The sequence below is a fragment of the Panthera onca genome, chromosome D3 (genome assembly GCF_046562875.1).
Source record: "Panthera onca isolate mPanOnc1 chromosome D3, mPanOnc1 haplotype 2, whole genome shotgun sequence".
Taxonomy (NCBI): Eukaryota; Metazoa; Chordata; class Mammalia; order Carnivora; family Felidae; genus Panthera; species Panthera onca.
The window spans coordinates 49,346,323-49,374,210 of NC_138350.1; the positions used below are offsets into that span (position 1 = coordinate 49,346,323).

General features: G+C 38.1%; 1 protein-coding gene across 2 annotated transcripts in view; it reads right to left on the reverse strand.

Annotated features, from left to right (window-relative positions):
* Positions 1-14,231: 14,231 nt before the first annotated feature.
* Positions 14,232-27,888, reverse strand: part of CDH2 (cadherin 2) — a 215,050-nt gene continuing 201,393 nt past the window's right edge. For both annotated transcript variants that reach the window (XM_060613504.3, XM_060613505.3), the window contains exons 15-16: positions 26,447-26,611; positions 14,232-15,639 (exon numbers count right to left, since the gene is read on the reverse strand). In XM_060613504.3, coding sequence (XP_060469487.1) covers positions 15,433-15,639; positions 26,447-26,611 — 372 coding nt within the window. In that variant the 3' untranslated portion in view covers positions 14,232-15,432. The remainder of the gene's footprint in view (positions 15,640-26,446; positions 26,612-27,888) is intronic.

Genomic DNA, 27,888 nt, shown 5'->3' on the forward strand with positions numbered 1-27,888 from the left:
ACTAAGTAAACTTATTCTGGTAATCATTTCACAATATCTATCTATATCAAATCACTAGGTTGTATACCTAAAACTAATGTAATTTTATATGTCAGATCTTGATTACAAAAGAAGTCGTAGTTACAATAAATTAGTTGGGAAAAATAGAATCAACAAACAAACAAATCCTGGACCAAATGGAGAAACTAATCACTCTCTATCTTTCTTGTCTGTCTGCACCGTGACATCAAGACATTCTGGGATAGCTAAGTACTAGCTGTCAGTCCATAAGAGAGATACGTATTTGAGGCTTCAATCTTAGTATCTTTTTGATGATACATGTGCCATCCGCTTCCCTAAGTTACTAATTTAATATTTAAAACCTAACATTTATACAGCCCCTTACAGTTTATAAAGTATCTTCACGTCAATTATCTCATTTGTCATTCTTTAGTTGTGCTGAGTGATTTAATAAACTGGGCGATACCAGCATTAAGTTCTTATAAGGAATATAATCATGATGAACAAAAAGCCATTTGATATATTTGCTCCTATGCCCTGTACATCCACTTATTAAAGTTTAGTGTTTCACAATGACCTAATTTTTTAAAAGATCCCTATATATGCAGTCAAAGGCTTTAAGAGGAATGGTACTATTAAGAAGGGAAATATTAGAATGTGGATTTAGAATTAGGTGAGCCCAGCTAAAAGGGATGATTCTGCTCACATAGCTGAGTTATTAAGTCTGCATTTTTCATGCCCAGGTCCACAAGGAAACTCTCCAAAGTAATAAAGTTTGATCTCTTTAGAATCTATCACTTCCAGGCAATTTAATCAATTTTTAGAATTCCTGTATTTCCAAGTTTCCTGGATATACCTGGATATTCTTCCAGAGCTGATGATCAAGGAGGTGTTAAATCATTCTGGTCATTGAGACCTGGAATCATGCACTATTTTACTTCAATAAGCTTCCCTATTAGGGCCAAATACATTCTATGAAACACATTTAATACTGCTTTTAATGATGGGAGGAGTTTAAAACACAAAACACAAAACTAACACAGAGATTTTCTTCAACTTTAAGAAGTAAAATAAAGTCTCCTATCAAGGTAAGTGTATATACTGAAAGTGTGAAAAGAATATGTATTACAGAATTGTAAAGTTCTTATAAAAGTTGTGACTGAACCCTTGGTGATCATCTTGGAAAAAGTAAGAAATTACACTAAACTTAAAGTGAAAGAGGTTTCTGAGAGTGAAAGCATTTCCTTCTGTTGTAAATTATAAAAAGACTTAGGAGTTATGGAGATAAATATGACTGTGTTTTAATAACAGTAGATACAGATAGCTAACTTTTACAGAATTGTACTGTGATATACCCCTAATTTACAGTCGAGGAAACTGGGAGATCAAACAAATCATCGGAGGCTACGCAGCCAGTTAAGGGCAGAAGGGGAATATGCACCCAGAGGGAACCAATCTGTGCCTTCTGGTAAACTTTAGTTTTCCCTCCAGGCACTTGGGGTTGCTGCAGTATTATGGCAGGCCAGAAGTTAGTATATTGGAAAAACAAACCGGCTGTGTTGGATAAAGAAACAGAATAAAAGATTCATCTTTCTTAGTGGAGAAGAAAATGAGTTTCTGCTAGCGGACTAAATATTCCCCTAGAGCCCAGAAATGTTATTTTGATTTCCGAAACGGTTCAGCTTACAAGTAGAAAATGAAACGTTTGGGCCAGAGATGGCAGGCAGGTCCCGCTGTATGTATGAATGAGAGAGATTGTTGATAGTGGCAGGTAGTGGCTAGATGCTTTGAGTAGTTTTCTAGGCCCCCAGTCAATAGAGCACAGCGCTGTCTGCCTGTGACTGGGGAGAGACTGATGAGTAAGAATGCTAAGAATGTGCCAGTCTTGGCGTCAGCAGTGAGAGAAGAGGATTCAGGGAGCCTAAGAAATTATTGCATTAAAAAAAGAATTTCCTCTCCTCGTAGGGTCTCTGATTCTCCTGCATCCGCATGCATCCTCACTAAGGTGCTTTGTGTGTCATAGGATATGTATGTTTTCCTGTAACGTACACTGTTGGTTTTTAAAATTTAGATTGAACCAATTCAAAACTTTCACTTAGGTATGTGAATTAAAATATCTGACTGTGTTGACACCGAAAGACTGGCGATGATATATGGCTCTGCCTAACATCAAAATGATAGCGGGCAGACTTTCTCCTTTCCTCACTCAGCCCTGTGATTTTTCAGTCCATGCCTATTGTAGCCTGGGAGGGACGTAAGTGTGTGGTTTCGGGAGCCAGAGAGGTGGGCTTAAGTTGGGGCTCTGCCAATTACCAGCTGAGTGTCCGTGGACAAGCCACGTAGCTTTGGCTGTGGCCTCTCCATCTGAAGAAACTAGGGAAAATGGAAGTCATCTTACATGACCTTAATACATATTCCAGACTCAAAGGTGCTGAGGCTAAGCTTTATTGTGGTTCCTGAAAGGCACTGATGTGAAATTTTCACACAGCTTCATACAACAGCGCTGCGTTACCTGGCTGAGACTCAGTAAGTGTATGATGCTCCTTGATCTTAGAATCGTTCAACTGTGGGGGGAAATGATAAGCCCGTGAGAGCAGATGAAATAAGGTAATTACTGTAAGGATTAAATAAGCTAATAGGCTGAGTGAAGAGAGTAGAATCTTTGCGCGTAAAAAGAACCCAGTATTACTGAAATCCATCCATGTTTCTGAATATGTATGCACATACAGGTTTACTTGATTCTGGGAGCAGTTTAGTTCGTATAGTCCATGAGGCCATGTTCTCTTTGAATACAAAAGAAGTCAACTTCAATTTATAATGTTCATAATGGGGCTTGGAAAGTAGGGCACTGATTCAGTGGAATTTACTCTGAAGGTCCCAGAGATCTTAGTGCAGTGCTACGAGCTAAGTGTAGGAGGTGAAAACTCTGGGGCGATGGGAAAGTTTCTTTTAGTTTGTGGTTGTTGATGCCTCTATTGATACTTAATAATCAAGGTGGAGTCAAAACAGGATGATAAGAAGGGCGCCTGGTGGCTCAGTCGGTTAAGTGTCTGACTTTGATTTCAGCTCAGGTCATGACCTCATGGTTCCTGAGTTCAAGCACTGGGCTCTGTGCTGACAGTGCAGAGCCTGTTTAGGGTTTTCTCTCTCTCTCTCTCTCTCTCTCTCTCTCCCTCTCCCTCTCTCTCTGCCCCTCCCCTGCTCTCTCTCTCTCTGCAAAACAAACAAAAAATACAGGAAGAAAAGAAAAATATCTAATGAAACAAGAAAAATATTTTAAAATACAGTTTATAAAATAAACTAAATTAGGAAATATTCTTATGCATACACTCATATTTGTCCACTGACCCTGGATGCTACTACAGTAAATTTCTTTACCACAGTCAAATACCCTATTAGAAAGAGGCAACAAACTCTAAAATTGTGTCATGCAAACTAGCTTTCCCACAAAGTAGAAACTGAAAAAAATAAACTATCACTGACAAATGTATATGTACTGGCATACAAGATAAAGGTCAACATTCTTAACCTTGAGATTTCTTACTCAAAGTATGTTAGTTGCAGAGAAAGATCAAGAATCAAATTACTGTAGAAATTGACAGCCATTTAGTAATTCAGTTCATTGTGCAATCCTAAACATGTATATACTCTTAAGATTCGTTCTTGAGGGGCGTCTGGTTGGCTTAGTCAGTTGAGCGTCTGACTTTAGCTCATGTTGTGATCTCCCATTTCATGTGCTCGAGCCTGGTATTGGGCTTGCTGCTAACAGCCTGTCAGCACAGAGCCTGCTTTGGATCTTCTGTCCTCCTCTCTCTCTGCCCCTCCCCCGCTCATGTTCTCTCACTCTCTCTCTCTCTCAAAAAGTAAATATAACATTAAAAAATTGTAAAGAAAAGAGTCGGTCTTAAGACCAACATGTTCAAACTTTAAAAACTGAATAAATAAATCCAATATATTAAATATCCATTGGCTTAAGGTAATAGAATACCTCAGAGATGTCCACCATCACATTTCTGATTCACAAAAATATTTTGAGTTGAGAGATCTGCTCCACCCCATCCCACCCCCATCTAAGAGTAGGCACTTAAAATAATCTTTTTTAAAGAAATGTTTTATTTATATTTTAGAGAGAAAGAGAGAGAGAGAGAGAGAGAGAGACAGTGCATGAAGGTGGCAGGGAGGGACAGAGAGAGGAGACAGAATCCGAAGCAGTCTCCAGGCTCTGAGCTGTCAGCACAGAGCCTGATGTGGGGCTTGAACTCATGAGCTGTGAGGTTATGACCTGAGCCAAAGACGGATGCTTAACCAACTGGGCCACTCAGGTGCCCCAGTATCACATTTCTTATGTGCATCTGTTTTGCTAAAACAATCTATAGAGTGAATATGTTCTCCAACTTTAAGCTGTACTTATAGTCAGCGCAATCATTTGTTGTAAGAGAAATTAAGGGACTATAAATTACTTTAAATCTATAAATAATCTCCCCCCAAACTCATTTTAGCTGCTGCAGCATCCATCAACTCTTCTTCCACCCACTGAACTCTTTGTTGTTGTTGTTGTTTTTAAGTAGGCCTCATGCCCAGCACAGAGGCCAGTGTGGGGCTTGAACTCACGACCCCGAGATCAAGACCTGAGCTGAGATCAAAAGTCAGACACTTAACTGACTGAGCCACCAGGGGCCCCACCACTGAACTCTTAATCAGACTGGCTAATAAATAGAAAAAAATGGTGATGTAGGAGCTTTTATGACCAATCTTACAGTAGCACTAATGATCAATTAAAAAGGAGCATCTATAGTAAGACTGAATTTGCTGTATCAAGAAAAAGAAAAATGGTCTTCTTGCCCTCCCTTCAAATGCCTTATTAACCAGGGTCAACCAAATGACACTTTTCTAAGGAGAAGAGTTTTTGTTTGTTTCTTATTGTTGAGTACATAGTAAAATACCATCAGCTATTTTATATTTGTTTTGTGTCACTCTTATTCTGAAGTTCAGGATAGTATAAGTGAATCTCTTAGCTTAGGTCTTCCAGTTTTTCCTTACATATGAAAATGGCACTTTTTTTCTCCTAATGAGGAAAAATAATACAGTGAATTTTAAATAACTGTAAAACTACGAGGTAAAATGAGGGCAGGAGGGAAGAAACCTGGCATTTTAGTGTCTTTTCTGTTTTTTTACATCATGGAGAGCAGTTCACATGCTGGTTGCTGGGAGATTCCCCGAAGACAGTGCGAACGATCAGTGAGTGACTCCTCACCTGCCCTCTTCACTGAGGTCACCTCTAAAAACACATGAATGGAGATTAGTGGGTGCAAAGACAGTGAACTGCAAAAACCAAATCATCATGAAGATTGATGTTTTGGTCAGTCCTTTGTTACAGTGCCTATTTGAAAAATGGCAGTGAAATAAAAAATTTTAATTTATATGTTGTTTCCAAAGCTATAAAAAGCAAAATTATTCAGAAGTCCTTAATAAAGTGACGGACAAAGCTTCCTCAGGCAAAAGCTAAAAAAAGAAAAAAAAAAGCAGGCATGGTTATGCAAATATTAATATCAGACAAAATGGATTTTAGAGTCAAAAGCACTAGAAGTTGTCAAGCAAGATATTTCCCATTTGATAAAAGCTACAATCAAAACTTCAGATTAGAAAAGTTTTAAGCACGTATCAATATGACCTGGAAATACACAAATCCAAAACGCTAGTGGCAAATGTTAGTAAACCTCTCTCAGGCACTCATACATCAAAAATAAGTAAAATACGAATTATTTGAAAAACTACAGTTATAGGGTGAGACAAATGTGTGCCCTATAAGCAAGTGAATAAATATTGTAAATCAATACATTAAAAGGATGGTTTCTTTATTATTTATGAATTTATTTATTTATTTAATGTTTATATATTTATTTTGGAAGAGAGAGAGCATGAGCAGAGGAGAGGGGCAGGAGAGAGAAGAAGAGAGAGAATCCCAAGTAGGCTCCACACTGAGCGTGGAGCCTGAAGCAGGGCTTGATACTGTGACCCTGGGATCATAACCTGAGCTGAAATCAAGAGTTGGATGCTCAACTGACTGAGCCACCTAGGCGGCCTAGTTCTCTCTCATTCTTTTTTTTATAACTTTATTTATTTATCGTGAGGGAGAGAGTGAGCAAGCATGGGAGGGGCAGAGAGAGAGGGAGAGAGAATCTCAAGCAGGCTCTGCGCTGTCAGCTCAGAGCCTGATGCAGGGCTCAAACCCATCAATCAGGAGATCATGACCTAAGCCAAAATCAAGAGTCAGATACTTGGTCAACTGAGCCACACTGGTGCCCCAAAAGCTAGTTCTCTTAACAGAATAGTTGCTTTTAACTGCTCTGCTGAAGAAAAAAAGGAAACAAAAAAGTAAGAGAAAAAAGGAAACAAATTACACAACGGATTTTTTAAATCGTGTACATAATGTTCTATCAACTTTTTTAGAAGCTAGATAAAACAAACAATTCTTTAGGAAGATGTAAATTGTGAAAATTGGTTAATAAGAAGCATAATGCCTGAATACACCAATTCCTACTGGGGAAAACCTAACCCCACAGTGGTAAAATTGTAGGAGAATTCTAATAAATTTTTACAAATACATAATCAGTTTATATAAATGATTTGAGCACAGGAAAAATGGCAGTCTTCCTAATTTTTTATTTGAGGCCAGCATAAATCTCAGACTAAAACTGAACAAATATATGAAAAAAATAGAAAAGTACAAGAAAATCATATATAAATTAAAATTTCTAAGTAAAATATCAGCAAATCAAAATCATCAGCCCATTAAAAGAATAACATTATGATAAAGTGGGATTTATTCCTGAGATGCAAGGGTGGTTCAATATTTGTAAATCAATCAATGTGATACATCACATCAATAGGAAAAAAAATAAAAACCATATGAGTATATCAATAGATGCAGAAAACGCATTTGAAAAGTACAACCATTCTTGAAAAAAAGCCCTCAACAAAGTACGTTGAGAGGGAACGTACCTCAACATAATAAAGGCCACTTATGAGAAACCCGCAGGTAAGATCAGACTCAATGGTGAAAACCTGAGAGCTTTCCCCTTAAGAACAGGATTAAGACATGGATGCCCACTCTCACCATTTTTATTCAGCATAGTACTGGAATACTTGTGGCTATAGCCACAGCAGTCAGACAAGAAAAAAAGGGGGGTGGGTGGGAAAGACATCCAACTTGGTAAGGAAGAAGTAAAACTCCCACTATTTGCAGATGACATAATACTATATATAGATAACCCTAAAGGGGCACCTGGGTGGCTCAGTCAAGCGTCCAACTTTGGCTCAAGTCATGATCTCCCAGTTCGTGCGTTCCAGCCCTGCGTTGGGATCTGTGCTGACAGATGGAGCCTGGGGCCTACTTCAGTTTCTGTGTCTCCCTTTCTCTCTGCCCCTCCCCTGCTAGCTCTCTCTCTCTCTCAAAAATAAATAAACATTAAAAAAATTAAAGAAACCCCCCAAAACTACACCCAAATACTACTAAAACTGATAAATGAATTCAGTAAGTTCACAGGATACAAAACCAATGTACAAAAATTTGTTGTATTTCTATAGAGTAATAATGAAGTAGCAGAAAGAAATTAAGAAAACAATTCCATTTACAATTACATAAAAAAATGAAAAGAGCTAGGAATAAGCTTAATGAAGGATATAAGAGACCTGTACTCTAAAAACTATTAAACGTCTATGAAAGAAATTGAAGATGACACAAATGGGAAGATATTCCACGTTCATCGATTAGAAGAATTAATATTGTTAAAATGTCCATACTACCCAAAGCAATCTACAGATTTAATGCAATCCCTGTCATAACACTAATAGCATTTTTCACAGAACTAGAACAAAAAATTCTAAAATTTGTATGGAACCACAAAAGAACCTGAATAGCCAAATCAATCTTGAATAAGACAGAAACTGAAAGTATCACAGTAAGATATCTTGTAGGTATCAAGATATACTACAAAGCTATAGTAATCAAAACAGTATGATACTGGCACAAAAACAGACACATAGATCAAGGGAATAGAATAGAGAGCCCAGAAATAAACCCATGATTATATGGTTAATCTACAACAAAGAAGGCAAGAATATGCAATGGGAAAAAGACAGTCTCTTCAAAAAATGATGTTGCGGGGGCGGGGGGCGTCTGGGTGGTTCAGTTGGCTAAGCATCTGACTTCGGCTCAGGTAATGATCTTGTGGTTTGTGGGTTCGAGCCCCGCGTCAGGCTCTGTGCTGACAGCTCAGAGCTGTCACAAAATAAAACACACAAAAATAAACTCAAAATGGATTAAGGAATTAAATGTGAGAACTGAAACCATAAAAATCCTAGAAGAAAACACGGGCAGTAATTTCTCTGACACTGGCCATAGCAACATTTTCTAGATATGTTTCTTGATGCAAAGGAAACAAAAGCAAAAATAAACTATTGGGACTACTTCTGCACAGCAAAGGAACCAACCAACAAAACTAAAAGACAACCTACTGAATGAGAGAAGATTTTGGCAAATGACATATCTGAAAAAAGAGTTGGTGTCCAAAATATATAAAGAACTTACACAACTCCACACACACAAAATAATCCAATTAAAATGGGCAGAAAGCATGAATAGACATTTAACAAAAGGATACATACAGATGGCCAACAGACACATGAAAGATGTTCAAAGTCACTCATCATCAGGGAAATGCAAATCAAAGTCACAATGAGATATCACCTCACACCCATCAGAATGGCTAAAGTCAAAAACACCAGAAACAACTAGTGTTAGTCAGGATGTGGAGCAAAAGGAATCCCTGTGCATTGTAAGTGGGAATGCAAACTGGCACAGCCACTGTAGAAGCGTTGTAGAGAACTGTATGGAGACTCCTCAAAATATTAAAAACTGGGGCACCTTTGTGGCCCAGTCAGTTGGGCATCCAACTTCGGCTCAGGACATGATCTCACTGCTCCCAGGTTCAGGCCCCATGTCAGGCTCTGTGCTGACAGCTCAGAGCCTGGAGCCAGCTTCAGATTCTGTGTCTTCCCCTCTCTCTGTCCTTCCCCCGCTTGTGCTGTTTCTCTCTCTCTTTCTCGAAAATAAACATTAAAAAAATTAAAAATAGAACTACCTTATGATCCAGTAATTCCACTACTGGGTATTTATCCAAAGAATATGCAAACATTAATTCAAGAAGATACATGCACCCCTATGTTTATAGAAACATTACTTATAATGGCCAAGTTATGGAAACAACTGAAGTGTCCATTGATAGATTAATGAATAAAGAAGATGTGATGTCACACACACACACACCCACACACACACTGGAATATTACTCAGCCACAAAAAAGAATGAAACCTTGCCATTTGCAACAACATAGGTGGATCTAAAGAGAATATTGCTGGGGCGCCTAGGTGGCTCAGTCATTTAGGTGTCCGACTTCAGCTCAGGTCATGATGTCACTCTCCATGAGTTCAAGCCCCGTGGCGTTGGGCTCTGTGCTGACAGCTCAGAGCCTAGAGCCTGCTTCAGATTCTGTGTCTCCCCCTCTCTCTGCTCCTCCCCTGCTCATGCTCTGTCTCTCTCTGTCTCAAAAATAAAAATAAAAACATTAAAAAAAATTAAAAAAAGAGTATATTGCTAAGTGAAATAAGTCAGAAAAAGACAAATACCATATGTTTCCACTTATATGTAGAATTTAAGAAACAAAACAAATAAACAAAGAAAAAAAAGGCAAACCAAAAACAGATTTTTAACTATAGAAAACAAAACTGATGGTTACCAGAGGAGAGGTTGGGGGGCGGAGGGGGGGGGATGGGTGAAATAGGTAATGGGGGTTAAGAGTACACTTATCATGATTAGCACTGAGTAATGAATAGAATTGTTGGATCACTATATTGTACACCTGAAGCTAATATAACACTGTACATTAACTATATTGTAATTTAAATTTTTAAAAAATTAAAAAAAAGAATAACATTATGACCAAGTAGGGTTTATTATAAAAAGTTTTGTTGAATATTAGATAATCAATGGCATAATTCACTATTATTGATGTGTAAATATATTTTCACCTCTGTAGATGCAGAAAATTTTTATAAAGTTCAACATGTGTACTCATAAAATCTCAAAGTAATCCAGTTACACCTTGAAATATATTTATATCTACAGTAGGTCTTATATATAATGATGGAATATACAAACCATCCCACGATTGTCAGAAACAAGAACATGCTTATGATCATTACTGTTAATTATACAGAAAATGAGCTAAGTTTTCATATTAGAGAAAACAAACTGTCATGAATTGCAGCATGATTGTCTGTCAGGAAAATCCAAGAGAATCACCAAAAAGCAATTAGAACTAATATGGGAGTAAAATAAAACAAAAGTGAGATAAGTAAATAAAAGTGGATAAATTTCCAATACAGCAGTAAAAGAATTATTCAATAAAATGCTGTGAAATGTAGATCCCACTCATTATAGCAATTAAAATGATAAAACAGTGTAATAAAATGTTTAATGAAACTCTATGAAAGTGTATATGTGATCTGCAAATGGAGAGATTTACATAGTATTGCATGGGAGAATAGATGAAACTACTAACTTTTCACAACTTAATAAAAATTTCCAGCAAAATTTGTTATTGAATTTGATGGTTCTAAAATTTATGCACAAATGAAAATGTGGGAAAAGAATACAGAAAATTTTGAACAGAAGAGTGGTTTATTGAGTCAACGGTCTGGAGTAACGATTTAGTATGTGCAGGAATTAAATAAAAGATCAATGGAACAGAATAAATCATCTAGAAAGAAACACATACCTAGATGGTAGTTGTATATATGATGAAAGTGTTATCCCACATAACTGAGTTAAGGTTGAACATGTTAACAAGTGGGTTTAGAAAATAGATCATGTATCTAGAAGTTTTTTAAGTTAGATTTCTTTCTTTTTTAAAAATTTTTAATGTTTATTTGGGGGGAGGGGGCAGAGATAAAGGGAGACACAGAATCTGAAGCAGGCTCCAGGCTCTGCACTGTCAGCACAGAGTCTGATGTGGGGCTTGAACTCACAAACTGTGAGATCATCACCTGAGCTGAAGTGGGACGCTTAACTGACTGAGCCACTCAGGCACCCCAAAAAGCTAGATTTCTACCTCACACAAAGTAATTTCCAGGTGACTTCAAGAGCTAAATAAATGCAAAACAACAAAAACCCCAGAAAATATAGAATAGTTAACTTTATAATTCAGAGATGGGAAGACCTCAAACATCTACAGTTGAAAATACTGAGAGAGTAAACCAGGTAAAACAAAAATTTCAGTAGGCAAAACACCATGGACAAATTGCCAAGGTTAGTGAAAGACCAGGAGAAAAATGCATATAAGGAGTTCTTAGTAATTAATTGGAAAAGCCAAGTAATTCAATAGAAACAGGCAATTCAAAGAAACACAAATGGCTAAAAAACATAAGAAAAAAGTCACCGTTATTCTGTTTCCTTAGTAATCAGGAAAGTCATAATTAGCACGAGGTATCTTTGCTGCTCATCAGTCATATTGGTAAACGTGTAATGTCCAGGGTGCTGAGGATGGAAATCTGCAGAGTTTTGTATAAGGTGTTGGCAGGTCTTCAGTTAGCTTACTCTTCATTAGGGCAACTTATCTGTGTCTCATTAAAATGTAAAATGCACATGTTGTATCATGGAAAACAACCCATTTCACAGAGATTTTAGCACTCTGCATGCATTTTTGGGGGAGGAGTAATGTTGCAGAAGAGATCCACGTCACTAGGAACAACCTAGTGAAACATGTTTCTGGCTGGGGCCCATAAACCACGTTCACAAATATAGTTTTCAAGGTTTTATTACATCACATGGTTACAGGCATTTCAAAGTACTTTAAACTAGTACTGTGGCCTGACTCAAAGACTACCTTGCAAAGAAAAAGAATAAGGCCTTGGCTAGATTGTCTTACATTTTGTGGTTACTATTTTGGGCTGTATGAAGTCCTTTTGCCAAAGAAAGAACTGGCTGGTTTTTAGAGAGCTTCATCTACTTTCGGCTAAGTGTCCATTTGAAATAACATTAAAATATTTATAATTTTGGCTATATTTAATTCATTTCTCTCCACATTTTCTAATCCAGCAATTCTATCTCCAAGTATGTCATTCAGAGAAATACCCCATGCGAAGAGACATGTGGAAGAATGTTAACTGTAGCACTGTTTTCAGTAGTGAAAAATTGGAAACGACAAATTACTTAGGAAATGGCTAAATTAACCATATGTGCATCTTAATGAATTCTATATAGCATTTAGAAAGACTGATATATTCGGTATACACCTACAGATGTATGTAGGTATACTAATAAGGAAACTTCTCCAAGGCACATGGCTTAAAGAAAAAGGCAAGTTAAACATGTAACATACAATCCCACTTTCATGAAAACCAAACAAAATAAAATCTTAATGGAAATGTGTGTGGAAAAATACTTATTGGAAAAGACCAGAAATTACACATCAAATAGCTAACAAAAGTTACTCCTGTAGCAAGGCAGGGCCGGGGCTTCCACTTACTGGTTTCCTTTTTGTTTGTTTTGAGAAGTGTTTTCACAAAGGAAAGAGTCATGTATTTTAGCAAAAAAGGTAAGTTTTGAAAAATGCTGTTTACATTTACTGATTGTGTAGGTACAGAATGCTTATTAGTAATGCTTGAAGTTTGTATATATTAGATGTGGTCTGTGACCATATGTCAACAATAAATAAATAATTGAGAGTGTTTGTTTACCTAAATAATGCAAATTTAAGTTCCGTGTTTGAGTTAAAAAAGAATAGTTGTTTTCATTTGGATATACAGCAGCACAGTGGCACAGTCTAAGAATCCATTTTTAAAAAGACTACTCCAATTAGAAAATTTAGTAAGTTTCATTACGGAAATTCCCAGAGGCAATCTCTGGCATTTAGTGATTAGAAAAGTAACAAGAAAGTATTACTTACAGAGTCAATCAATAGAAAAGTGCATTTCCGTAATATAAAATAATCCTCATGTGAAGCAAAAAGACATGGAGTTAATTAGAGGAGGTGTGTTGTATAAATGTTTTCTGAACTGGACAGTATAAGAACATATGGTGGGTGGGGAGCCTGGGTGGCTCAGTTGGCCGAGCTGTTGGACTTCAGCTCAGGTCACGATCTCGAGGTTTGTGAGTTCGAGCCCCGCATCGGCCTGGTGGCTGTAAGTGGGAGCCCGTTTCTGATCTTCTGTCCCCCTCTCTCTCTGCCCCTCCTCTGCTTATGCTGTCTCTCTCAAAAATAAATAAAACATTAAAAAGAAAGAAAATATGGTGTGATAATCATCACGAAGAAAATAGAAAATACAGTGAGACTTTCTTCAGGTCTCTTAAAACTCACGAGTCATAGTAAGATACATCAATGATTTCGCAAAGTTTAGTAGGATCATTTCTCCTTTTTGTTCTCCGTGACCATCCATACAGCACTAATACTGTTCTGTATACTTAAAATTTGCTGAGAGAGTAGATCTTCTGTGTTCTCGTACACATAAAAAGGTAACTATGTGAGGTGATAAATATGTTAATTAACTTGACGGTGGAAATCATTTTGTAATCTATACGGATGGCATATCATCATGTTATGTATCTTAAATACATACAATTTTATTTATCAATCATATCTCAATGAAGCCAGAAAAAAATGGTCAAGTCATGGAACGGAAGTACCAGAGAGTATATATACTGCACGGGGTACAGAAAATGGCTTCAATGAATTGCCTGAGATGCCAGGTGTCCAGTGCAGTTTTCAGGGCCAGTCCTGTAACTTTTTACCAAGGTTTTCCTTATGCTGGTGCTCTAATGAAAAAGGCCCTTTAGAGTCAGTGTAACCATAAGCTGGAGCGGAAAGGAATTAAAGTACAAGTGATACTAAGAATTACACAAAGTTCACTGAAGTGATCTGTATACCATCATCGCACAGTCTCCTCCCGCGTCTCTTGATGTTTTTCTCCTGTGACGGGAACATCCGTGGCGATTCTCTCTGTTGCTCGCTGGACAAGGCCGCCAGGCTAAGGGGGGTTCAACGGTGAACAGCGCGAGAACAGATACATACTTTTGTAGTGCTGTTCTATCAACGAAACTCCGATACTTGGGGTTTTTGCAACATTTAAAGCAGCTCAGGTAGAAAAGAAAAAGTTCAAACCAGTCACCAGATCCAAAATTAGCATTTTATTCAGAACGCTGGGGTCAGAGGTGTGTCATTTATATTCTGGTACACAATACAGAGGCAAAGCTGCTGTCAGAAGTCTCTCCAGTTTAAAAGCTTGGTTTTTTTTGTTTTCATTTTTTTTTTAAAAACACACACTTAGTAGTGCCTCCAGTGTCAGGCCACCCCTCTCTTTTCTTTTCTTTCCTTTTTTTTTTTTTTTTTTTGGTACAAATTATGTAAAACATTTGTGCTAAGAACTTTTCTCCCTCCCAAAACAAAAAAGAAAATAAAAAATAAAAAAAAAATTAAAAAATTAAAAATTGAGTATTCTAACTACAGCTCAACAATTGAATCAAATGTCACTTTGTCTTGTAAATACTTTATCCATAACGAAAGATATAAACATGCAAAAAACCTGAATCCATAGTCCAAATAATACATACACATGTTCTGAAGTTTCTGTACTTCTCCATAGACTATGCCAATAAAACATTATGTACACATACCATTTTTACAGTGAAGTGGAAAAAATACAGTAAATAAAAAAAGTGTACATGGATTAAGACCAAAATGTATCTAACATTCTAGTTTATGAAAAAATTCAATTTTGCTACAAATTGGTGATATGAAAACTCCCTTTATTTGCAACCAGCTGCGTAAGTTTTAAGATTTTAGTGAAAAAAAAATCTAAAGTCTAAAACTAGAAGTAATGTACATTTTCCAATCTCATGGTCTCATCCCCCAAGATAATAAAATCGCTCCATGAGTTTTTGTTTTGTGTTTGTTTAATTCTGTGTTTTAATAAAAGCAAATGCAATGTAACAAAAGCGTATTGAAGCATATCATGGTTTAACTTACTGCTCCCACCACAAAATATTTTGTCTTTTACTTATCGTTTCAGAAATCAGTACCATTAAAGCCTTAAACATAAAACTAATTCCAATCTGAAAAAGGTACAAAAAGGCACATAAAATCCCAGTGCTTCTGTACTGTAAAATTCAAGTGTAACTGAGCTCAGTGTTTTTCCAAACAGTATTGGATCACTGATATTCCCTCTGAGCCCAAATTGGTTTGCAGCCTATGCCAAAGCCTCCAGCAAGCACTGTGCTAGTAGACTACAAAGTTAAAGCCTAGCTTCTGAATGCTTTTTGGGAATATCAGTTGAAATTGTTTGTACTTGTCCAAAAACCAAGTTCACCCTGAAGTTCAGTCATCACCTCCACCGTACATGTCAGCAAGTTTCTTGAAGCGTGGCCCCCAGTCGTTCAGGTAGTCATAGTCCTGCTCGCCACCACTACTTGAGGAATTAAGAGAGCTCAAGGACCCAGCGGTGGAGCCGCTGCCTTCATAGTCAAAGACTAAGAGGGAGTCGTATGGCGGAGCGGTGGGATCATTGTCAGCAGCTTTAAGGCCCTACAATTTGGAAAGACAAAGAAAGAACGCAGAGAGGGTTACAATGTGCAAACCACAAGCAGATCCTAGGGGTCCCATGGAATCAAACACTTGTTTGTAAGTTTCCACTTGCAGGCCACAACATTTTCTACCTACAGAAATTGGGGTTATCACCACGTTTGGAAGTTAGACAAAAATACATCTTTCCTCTGCAGGAAAGACCCCTAGGACGTCTAGCTCAGTGAGGCCAAGATGTACAATGGAAGGGGAGTTAATTGGAGAATGTGTTTGGCAGGTGGCAGAAATGAATGGCCAACTGCTAGAGGTTGAGAAGGATCTCAGATGAAGTCTGGTAATGCAATTGGATAAACGTGCATTGAGTAATTACTGCTGGAATAAGTTATATGAAATAACACACAGGGCTATGAAATCATGTCATACGTGAACCCTAAGAGTCAGAGTCAAAGGATTCTGACAGTGAACACGTTGAACAGGTTGTAAATGCAACGCAAAAAGAGAGATATACAAATGAATGTCATATGGTCCCTGCCCTCTACAAGCTCGTAATCTAGCATAACGGGCATTACTATTGTGTGAAATAAATGATAAATAAGTAATAAAGCTACAGAGTCGAGGCAAAAAAATCATTAGAATGCCAAAAAAAAAAAAAAAGGAAAAAAAAATCAGGACTAGCACTGAGAGCTAGGATTTCAAAGAGAAAGTGGCATATTTGACCTAGGTCTGGAAAGAAAAATGAAGGGAAATCAAAGGAAAATGAAAAAAAAAAAAAAAAAAAAAAAAAAAAGGAAAACTGGCCAGACATGATTATAAGGAAAGATACTCATTAAATCATTTATGTTCATAATGAAGCACAAAATGTGACATTAATTGACATTAATCATTAAACTATGATCAGGTATTATTTTTTAAGAATAGAGTGACTTCTAGCTCCTATAAGCTTCAGAAAAGTCATGTTCCAGTGTCTATATACAGTGTTAATATTGGCAGGGGGAAATTTTGCAAATCTAAATTAAAGATTATTTAAAAACCATAAGAGCCAATGAAATTATTATCTAAAAACTTAACTCTTGCTTTTTAATCTAGAATTCATGTACCTGTAGCCAATTCATAATTATGCCCTACAAAACCTTTAAGGTTTAATACTTAAAATGGCATTTTCTCTAAATTTTCCCCAGTTCCATTCTAGTACACTGAGATACACCAGCATCAGTTCCAAACAATCTTTCTCTTTTCCTACAACTCTGCTTTTTAAACGCTAGTGGGCTGTGGCCTCACTTACTGTCCTGTCGATCAGTCCTTCTGATCCACATGTATTTTATGAGTACGTACATGTGGGACCTTTTAATAGGTATGTGATCATCTGTTTATTCTTCCAAGTTTACAGGGGAGGAAGAGAACAAAAGAACATGAAAATTAAGGTCAGAATCAGTATGTAGAGTGGTTAGTGGTTAACACATCAGACCTCTTAACCGCTATCCCCTGGGTTGCCAGCTCAGTGCTACACAGTATTAGCTGAGGGATTTCGGCTAAGTTCTCCAGGCTTCATTTCCTCATCTGCAGGTGTAATAACAACAGTAAGATTATTATGGAGACTAAATGGAATAAAGGCACCCAAGGGCTCATCACAGTGTCTGGTGCCTGTTGGCACTCAATGAATATTAGCCTAAAAAAATCCACTTTTAGGTTCAGTGAAAAATTTCTTGCTTTGTGACTTGAAAGAAGAAAAAGAAATGTGAAGACATGGTATTTTGAGAAACAAATGGCAGCTGCCGGACTTCCATCGAAAGCAAGAGAGAAACTGGGGCGCCTGGGTGGCTCAGTCGGTTAGGCATCCTACTTCGGCTCAAGTCATGATCTCGCAGTTCAAGAGTTTGAGCCCTGTGTTGGGCTCTGTGCTGACAGCTTGGAGCCTGGAGCCTGCTTTGGATTCTGTGTCTCCCTCTCTCTCTGCCCCTCCTCCACTCACACTCTGTATCTCTCTCTCTCTCTCTCAAAAAAAAAAAAAATAAAATAAATAAATAAATAAATATTAAAAAAAATTAAAAGGAAAAAAAAGAGAAAAGTACACACTACCAGTTTTCCTATCTCAAGTCTCTCTTACCAACCATTGTAACCATTTTAATGAAACACCATTTTCCCTCATATCTGGTTATACTACATATAACCCAGAAAAGCCAGTGTAAAATAAAATAAAGCACATCTTCAGCAAACTACTTCAATGTATAAAACATAAGTAATTTTAGAAAGGATTTTATTTACCATATTTATAGAATAAACTACAAGGCAATTTTGCTAAGACTGAAAATCACAAACTACAATTTCTCAAAAGTCAGAATTCCTTTCTGTGGTAGACCGTATTACTGTCCTCAATGATTTACTATCCTGTCTTTGTAGGTGGATCACATGCCCACACTACCACAAGTGCCTCTCTGGAGCCAGAGTTCACTTCCCAAACCCATTGTCAGGCTTGGCTATGAGCTGGGTTTGGCCAGTACAACGTAAGCAGTGGTGTAGAGAAGACACCTCAGGTCTTTTCCGTCTAATGTGTTTCTATCAGTTCCTTCTTGCCCCCTCTCCCAGGAGAATGGTCTGCCCCAGCTCGGAGTTTTCCTTCTGCCTGGATCCTGAAACACAGAAGACATGAAGACATTGCCTGCCCACAATTAACCCAGAATTTGGGCAAGAAGTAAACCTTTGTTATTGTAAGCAGATGATACTTTGGAGTTGTTAATTACTGCAGCCTTAGTTGATAAAAGCCAAACAATGCACCTTTGTTCATTTTGTTTATATTTATGTATTCAATTCAAGATGTATTTATTGAGTATGTATATTAAACGTATTCTGCTTAGTGGTGGGGACACAGCTATTAATAAGCTAGATCCAACGCCTGTCCTCAGGGAGTTTATATTCAAATATTAGCATGCACCCCTTTTCCTTTTCCCTACAAAATCCAGCAACTGCAAATTTAAGCAAGAGATGATTCTTTTAGTCCGGAGTGGTCTAAGTTGGGTCCACACAAGAACTGGACCCAACAAAGATCTGGGAGGAAATCAAGAAGACAAAGAACATCCTGATAAGGAGAATAAGTTTCTGAAGACAAATACAGGTATCCCCCGCTATCCAAAAGAACATTCTGATGAAACCTTCCGAAAGGAAGGAGGAATGGAGGAAAGCAAGGAGGCAATTACTATTCATTCCTATAGGAAATTTCTTGAGTATTCCCAGACTCCAAAAATAATGCCTCTTAGGCTTTTCTGATATCTCAGGACACATGTTGCTAATGGATGCACAAAATAAATGGAGATGAAGCAGAGATGTTCACAGACACAGTTCAAAGCTTTGCAGTTGGATGCTGAGATGCTGAGTGTAGTTCTGGGGAAGGAGCTTGGCAGGCTGCTCTCTCTGCTGGGGTGCACATGTCTCTATAACGGCTTCCCATACAACAGAAGCTACACACTGCTTGTTGCTTTTCACCTTTTTTCATAAAAGCAAACCCCTCTTTGGATTTCTTTCGGCTAGTGAAAACAAGTACTGACGTAGGTCTTCCATAGAAGTGAAGTGGTAGAAAGTGAACTTTTGAAAAGCAGGGCATATCTGTATTAAGTTTTCATTATGACCTTGAGTAAAACTGCTTTGTAAGACAGAGAACAGAGACAATGACCAAGGTCACCATGTTCAGGTCATCTGTTTTATCACAATTCAAAATTTAAATAGAAATACATGCAGAGACCTGCCCAATCTTTATGGTGTCAGCTCCAAACTGGAAATATGAAAAGGTTAAGACTAAAATTAGTTCTAAAGAGTCAATGGCAGGGTGTCAAGTGTGACTGGATTCAGTGGAGAGGAAAGCAATGGCCTGTATTTACCACGACTTAGGGACAAACGTGGGAAGCTGTCTGGTATTCACTGGTGTGGAAAAGGACCTGAGACCCTTCACTGTATTCCTAAACCACCTAATTCAACTCCTTAAAATAAGTATAATACTGCTGATAATCTAGACCCCTACTCACTACTGAGATTCTAAAGTATATTCATTTCTTGTAAATTGTTTTTATCTCTTGCTTTGGTTTTTAGATCATCCTGGTCATTTCTGAATCTGTTTCCTTCCTCCCTCCCTCCTTCCCTCCCTCCCTCCTTTCCTTCCTTCCTTCCTTCCTTCCTTCCTTCCTTCCAAAGTTAAGGCCATGCAATCCATTAGAAATCACTGTGCTATGCCAGAACATTGCACAGTCTCAGGTTTTAATAATTACAAAAGGGCAAAAAAAAAAATCACTCAACTTTTCAAGAATTCTTAGGCAAGCCATCTTTCTAGCCTGAAGATTGAGTACCTTAAGTCCCTTCCACTTGGATAGCACTGATTTTTATCTGAGAATAAAAACTCTTGTGGATGAGGTATTATATAAATTCTGGGTACTATTTTGGTAATTCTAAAAAGATCACAGCCAAGTTCTGAGAGACTGAAAATGACAGACATGCAACCAGAGAGAATGTACGGAAGAAATCCGGTGGGCCACGTACCCATCGGGTCTTCCCTTATGGGGTTCCTTTTTTCTTAGGTGTAGACACTGTTTCACACGATGTGTAACGGGCTGTTGTCAAATCTACAAGTGAACTGCATGTGTTTCTCTTTCTCCGCCTACGTCTGACTAAATCTAGAAGAGCATGTGCCTTTTTTGCCTTTCCTGGAGAGGCAGATCTTGAACTCTGGATAAATCTGAACTATTTTCTATAGTTTGAGGTGTCTCTGTAAAATGAAAAAGCCTGTGTCTCTGGCTGAATTCTTGCTGAGCTTGTATTTATAGACTTCTGATCCTATGCTTTATGGATGGAGATATGCTTTTACAGGAGCTATAAAAACCCACATTCTTCAGTGCGGGAACGCATGAGGGATCTGAGAGGAAAGAGGTCCTGTTGATTCCCTTACATTCCGTCTTCTGTTCTCTCAATGCCCCTGCCTTAGTTCAGGTCCTCTTTATATCCTGCCTGGACCATAGCAAAAGCCTCTCTAACTGGTCTCCCAGTCCCCCAGTACTATTCCTACTTCTTTTCTACAAACTACACCTGGTTCCTCTTTCAAACATTATTTGAAGTTGCTCCCCCAAGTAAAACTGATGGCTATCACCTATTGCAGTGTTTCCCAAATAAGGGAGAAGTTTCCCGGGTGGGGCGGGGGGTAGGCAAGATAATTTTTAATTGGTGCATGAGCACTTTAAAACAATTACCTTTATTAAACAGATAAATTAAAAATTGATTAGAAGTTTAAGTAAATAATAGAAGAGGTATGTGGACCTGGAAAAACCTAGAAGGCATTATTACTCAAATGCCTGTTGTTTGGGTAACCTACAGGATAGAGTTAAAACTCTTTAGCAGAGGAGTCAGTGAACTTGGACGGTTCATGTACCTTTTCTGTCTCAGCTATTCTTGGCTTCAGCAACCACAACTAAATTATTCACCAAAAGCCCCTCCGAACCTAAAAATGTGATGTTTTTGTGTACCTCTATGTTATATGCATATTCATTTCCTGCTGGCTGAAATGTGATTTCCTTTGGCTGAAACTTCTTGACTCAAAATTTTTCATTTGATTAATATCCATCCATCCATCCATCCATCCATCCTTTAAAGCTCATTAAAAATGTTACCTCTGCTACATGGATTTTTCCCTCAATTATGACTGAGAGTCATTCCCATGATCCCTTTTAATTTTATTGCCATGTTTTGGTTACACTAGATTGTGACATCCTTTTCTGCCAACGATGTTTATATTCATTTCATATCCTGCTATTCAACACAGTCCCTGACATCCAGCAGGTATACTAGAAGGTAGCTTTGCACTACTGTCCTGGGCTTGGGTTTTCACCTTATCACCGTGTTCATATTTATATATACTCCTTTTAGAAGAAGCCAGGATTTAGGATGAGGGGTACCTGGGTGGCTCAGTCGGTTAAGCAACCTACTCTTTTTTTTGCTAATTTATTTTTTATTTTTTGAGAGAGCAAGAGCGAGCGCACACGAGTGGGGGCAGTGCAGAGAGGGAGACACAGAATCCGAAGCAAGCTCTAGGATCAGGGCTGGCAGCACAGAGCACAATGCAGGGCTTAAACCCACAAACTGTGAGATCACAACCTGAGCCAGAGTCTGATGCTTAACAAACTGGGCTACCCAGGCGCCCCAGGGGGACTGACTCTTGATTTCGCTCAGGTCATGATCTCATGGTTCCTGAGATCCAGCCCCGCATCAGGGTCCGAGCTTGGGATGATCTTTCCCTCTCTCTCTTTCCTCCCCTGCTCATGCACTGTTTCTCTCTTCCAAAATAAATAAATAAAACTGAATAAAAAAAGAAGAAACTAGGATTTAAGCTTAAAATATATGTGGACATAAAAGTATACCAGGTTTACATTACAGTGGAATTCTGTGACTTTAATACCAACATTACTACGTCCCTTTCTGAGAATTTCATTTTACTTAAAGCAAATTTTTTGGAAGGAGAGGATTTTTTTAAATTTACACCTAGAAAACAGTAGAAAAGTGTTCTTCTTGCAAAGTAACTTGTAATAATAACTAATATAATGTGGACTATCTCATTTAGTCCTTATAGAAATCTTAACAGAGGATTTTATTATTATCCTCATTTTATGTATACATATGAAAATTGGAAATCCAAGGGGTAAAATCCAAGAATTTCAAAGATATCAGAGCTGTTAGGTGTGGTAGCTGGATATGAACTCAAAGATAAGAGTGGACAGAGATATTTTGAGGACGACAAATAAATTTAAGAGGAGACAAAAAGTAAAAGTTCTAAACTTTAGTAGTTTCTTGCAAGTTATTTTTGAAGCACTTTTCATAAGTTTTTAAATACCAATCAAAAGTTGGTCTTTTAACAGAAATATGCCCTTGGTTTTTATATTTCTGAGATAAAGAAATATATAGGATTAGTAAAGTTATTAGAGGTATGCTAACATCTACTGTCAGGCTGAGATTAAATGAATTTGTTTCATCTTTTCACCCTCTGAAGGTCATATTTAAAACCTCAAAATAGAATGAAACTCTGTAGCTGAAATTAAAAAATGTGTGATTTGTTTTATTCTACCTACCAGACGGTAAATACATTACATTTTTTTATATTCAAGGCAACATTCATTGGTTATTTAAATAAACAAACTAGAAAATGTTCTCATGAGCTTATTTATTCCTTTCATTATAAAAACACTCTAATTATAATTGCACTATACTATTCTTCCTTTGGAACATTCAGTACTGTGCTAAATCGAATAAGATCTGGGGATAAAGAAATCTGTTTGCATTTTATATGTGTTTATAAAATACGCTTGAATTTTTTCTAGGTGCCTTTAACTGTTTTAAATTTATTTTTATCTGTCCAGTTATAGAAAGATATTGAATAAGACTTAATGGGTGTCTTGGAAGAATCTATAAGGTGTATTTGAATGTTATGACTTAGGCCATTTGACAGTTTCATCCCCATGAATTTCCCCACAGACCTGATCATCTCATCCCCACACCCTTGTTTTAGTTGTTTTCTGTGACACCTTCACCTCCGTAGACTCCCTTCCTATGTCCAAATGTAGGGCCTTTCTAGGTGTAAATATTTGGTTCTCCATCTTGTCCACATTTCTCTATCTTACGATCGCATTCATTGTCACGCATCCTGTGGTCATTTGGAGAGACATTTCCAAATGTGATTCTTTTGCCCGTTCATGTACTTGCCAAAGCAGTGTGCCTTACACCACCCCTCAGGGATGAGCGAGCACCTCTTCCCCTGGAGGCAGAACAGAACCTTGAATGAGGGGTTATGAAGGAAGGTGAGTCCTGGATATGGTGGGATGCCACTGGACGGTGCCTGTCCCAACTATGTGCTTGACCCTTCTTGGCTTGGTAAAGACTTAGTGGAGGAACTAATATCTAGAAAAGGGAAGGGCATTCCAGGCAGAGAGCACAGCATGGGAACATGTACTGACATGGAATTAAAGCTGAGCCTGGAAGCTACAAGTAGAGTCCCTGGCCCTGGCCTGTAAGATGCAGGGGGAGGGGGCTGAGATGAAACTGTGAAGCCAAGTAAGGATTACACCCAGTGGGCCTCCCATGTCTAGCAAAGGAAGGCTTCGGATAGTGGAATGTTTGCCTGGTATAAAGATCATGCTTGCAGCAAAGTAGGGAGTAAACACAAAGAGAATCTAGGTCTAATTTATTGTCTTTCCACATATGACTAGTGCAGATATGTACACACAGTAGGCATTCAATAGTTATTTGCTGAATGAATGGTCCTAAACCAAGCTCAAGATCATTTCAGAATGAGGCATTTTTAGCAAATGCAGACAATCCTCAGATTATGAACTGACTGCATTCTAGAAGTTAATTTGCAAGTCAGTCGTTTGGCACCAAGTTTTCTGTATAAGTACTGAAACATGTTCATTATGGTCCTGAGCTGCTTTTTAGGCTGTGTACTTTTTAGGCTAGGCACTGTTCTGGGAAAAGGAATTCCAAATGAAATTCTGACTGTAGCTCTTTCTACCGTGGCATTTGAAGGGCTGGGTAACTGAATCTAGTGAATAAACTAGATATACTTCCTTACCTCCTGAAGAAAATGCAGTCCCTGTACAAATGATGAATGAACACACACGTAGACACAAACACATAGACACAAACACAAAGCATACACTAAAACACAACTTAGAATAACCAGTATCCTCATTTTCTGAATTTAGTCAGCTCCAGCAGAGTGAAAGGCCCCAGACCTGGGCCCCAACGAATCCCAATCAACTGCACGTCGGGCAGTGCTCAGAGCCTTACACCACTTGCCACAGCACTTGGATTCCTTAAAACAACAAAATCTAGGAGCTGGGCCACACACCAGATGCTTAGGTTATGCATAGATGAACAAGAAATAGTCTTCATCTTGGAGAGAAGGCACGTGTTCACATGGGAGACAGAAGCATTGACAGTTATACCTCAGTGGTCAGGGCGACAATGGAGGAAGGGTCTTGTTAACCCTTCCCGGAGGTATCAAAGAAGGCCTCCCAGAGAAGGGGATGTTTGAGGTGAATCTGAAGGCTAAGTGGGTGTTTCCCTGATGGTTGAGAAAGTAAGGGCTTTGCAGAAGTTACATTATACATAGTCAAAGCTGGGATGCTTTTGAGGAACTGCAAACAGTTCAGCGGGTCTGTAGTCCTGGAAGGAACTGTCATGGGGAAAGAGGGGAGGAGTCAGATTAGGAAAACAGTCTTATCACTGAGGAAAGAACAGTGTTATGGATGGCACGGAGTCCCACGGAATACTGACACTTCAGTGAAAGGCAGAAACAGTCAAGTACTTGTTGAATCACACTGAAGCTAAAATTCTTGCTTTAAAAATGTCTTGCTTGAAAAAAAGTCTGGCTTCGACATCGCTGTTCAAAAGATTCACGGTATCTTGACCCAACAACCGCAGGGATAACTAAGAAATTTCTCATGACCACAAATGCTAACTCAGAAGTAAAATCATCAGGCACTCTTAAATATTCAAAAAGATCTAGTCATAAATATAAATTCCCGCAAACCCCCTGACCAGGTCTCTACATAAATAAACTGGAAAAGTCAGGGCATAGTTTTTTAGATAAAGGAGTTATTGGCACTCTGTTGTTTTGCCTTCCATCTGCTTTTAAACCATGATGAAAGCAAATTAACCTATTACCTGTTTAACAGAAGCGAAAGCATTTGTTCAGAAAGCAGCATGTATTTCAGGAATAGACAGCAATGAATAGTTGTAAAGGGAAGGTAAATACTCTAATCTTGTTTCAAAACTTTTTTTTACAAACTACAACTGCATCTAAAAAAACTGAAGTGGAGATATATATATAATATATATATATATTATATATATATATGACTACAAGGAAGCACAGGACATATGAGTCTTATCAGCACACGACTGAAGGCGACAGATGACAGATGTGTTCCACTTTGTAATGCACGGAGACCTATTCTGATCTTGGAAATACTGAGCTGCAGGACATGGCCAGAGACTGTCTGAGTCTGCCCTCTATTCACACTCGATATCAATATGTATTGCTCTCTTACACTAAAAATTCAAAAGGAGAATTGCAGTAAAACTCCAGACATGATCAAAAGCAGCAGCACAGATCATTTTACTTCCAAACTTAAGTATTAACTGTAACAGAACTCTTGGTCAGTAATGAAATAAAAGAATGCCATAATAATTTTGACGGTGGAAATCATATCTGTTATATTCAACAGAGAATTATCTGCCTCTTTCAGGAGCTCTTAAAACTCCTCAACTAGACAAGTATTTAAATCACTTACATAGTATTTAATTTAGCTCCTCTTCCTACTAATCTCATTTGATGGAACTCTCTAGTCATTGGGTAGGCACTGGATTCTCAACGTTTGTGGGATTCAAAGGGTACAATGTCAGGAAGATGAAAGTGAACTATTATTACATTCATCAGTGCTGATAAATGAAATGAGAATACACTAGAATATTGTTAGTCTATTTATTACTTGTAATCTAGGGGAAAAAAACCTTTTGGAGATAGTGTGACGGATACTGACAATATATACGAATGTCATTTACAAATACAGAATATCAATTGGTAGATCGGTTTTTGGCCCACCAAAGCAATTATATCTGTTCTGTTGCTGAAGCTACATTCGCTTTAACTCAAAGATAAGCTTGAAAAAATCAAGTGTGTTTTAATGAACTACAAAGCTGTATTCTAAGCAATGTGTGGTCTATGTATGGCTGACAATTAGCATAAAATAAACATCCTTATAAAGAAAGTGAGCCGTCTGTGCACCTCATTAATGAAGTCCCCGATGTCCCCAGGGTGCGGGGCTGCAGATCGGACTGGGTACTGGGGCTCGGCATGGATGGGTCTCTCATCCAGTCGTCGGATTCCTACAGGCTTAATGGCATCAGGTTCCACGGTATCAGGCTGCTGCAGCTGGCTCAAGTCGTAATCCTGCAAAAGACAAAATCAAAAACCCATGGTAGATGGGCATAAAGATGGAAAATTACAACCTTTGTTTTTAAACACATACCCAGAATGCATAGAAATGAGTGAAATTTAACATAATGGAAAAGTTGCCACCATGAGTTTTTCATGTTATGATTAAATATTTCTTTCACACAGCTCTTTCTTCTGTGCTTTTCATTTCTGCAGTCTGTGCTCCATCTGCTTTCCTATGCTTCTCATCAGTTTCCAATGGAAAACAGCAGTGGGACGAGGCTCAACTATAAAACGAGGAAAAACTGTCTAGAAGATAGAGTTGTACCATAGAAGCAAAGGTACGAACTTAAGGTGGGTGGGGCTCGGGGCTCAGGGCATCCTAACTTACAGCACCTTAGCATGTTAGGTATCTCAAGTTGAAGGAATTCAAAAGCCCAACAGCAAGAGTTGCAAGGTCACTCTAACTCCCCTCATCTCGCCCTTCTTCCTTGAAACAGGTCATAAAACTCCCATGTGAATGGTCCCCTTCCTGTACCAGGAGGAGGGAAGGCATTCTTATCATCAGAGACAGAGAATTTGGGGCTAAGGAATCTGTACAAACAAACCTTGTTAAACTAACCTTAATCTCCCTAGTTACTTCTTCACCATTTACTAGCCCTAGCCCAAACCCTCGGTCTCCTCAATCCTTAGAAATTTATTGTTTCTTTGTCTCAAAGTATAAAAGGTTCCCACTCTGGACACTTCTTTTGGTCTTCACGCTTTGGGAAGCTCCCATGTACATGTAACAGTTTAATAGGATGTGTATGCTTTTCTCCTGTTAATCTTTGTTAGTTTCATTTTCAAACCAAATCGGGGATGGGGATGAAGACTTTTTCCTCTCCTACAATATCTTTAATATTAATTGGGCAAATACCTGGTAGTTTTCAAACCCCTAAATTCTGATGATATAAAATTTTCCAATTTAATGTTGACATTTACAGAGACGGCAGACTTTCTGGGGCTCTTCATAGTTTAGGCTTCATCTTTTGGTCTAAAACCAGCTTAGAACCATTTGTATTATCTCTATAGTGGTTTTGATTTATTCAACACTTGGATACTTACCAGGTACCGGCATTGTTGTAGATACTTTACATGTGCTTGCTCATTTAATGCTCTGATCAGTACTATTTGATGTTAAGTTTTATTATCCCCATTTAAGAGTTGAGATATTGAGTCTCAAACAACCCAAGTAACTAGTCCATGGTCCCAGATCTACTAAGACTCAGAGACAGGTTCTGACTCCAAGCATG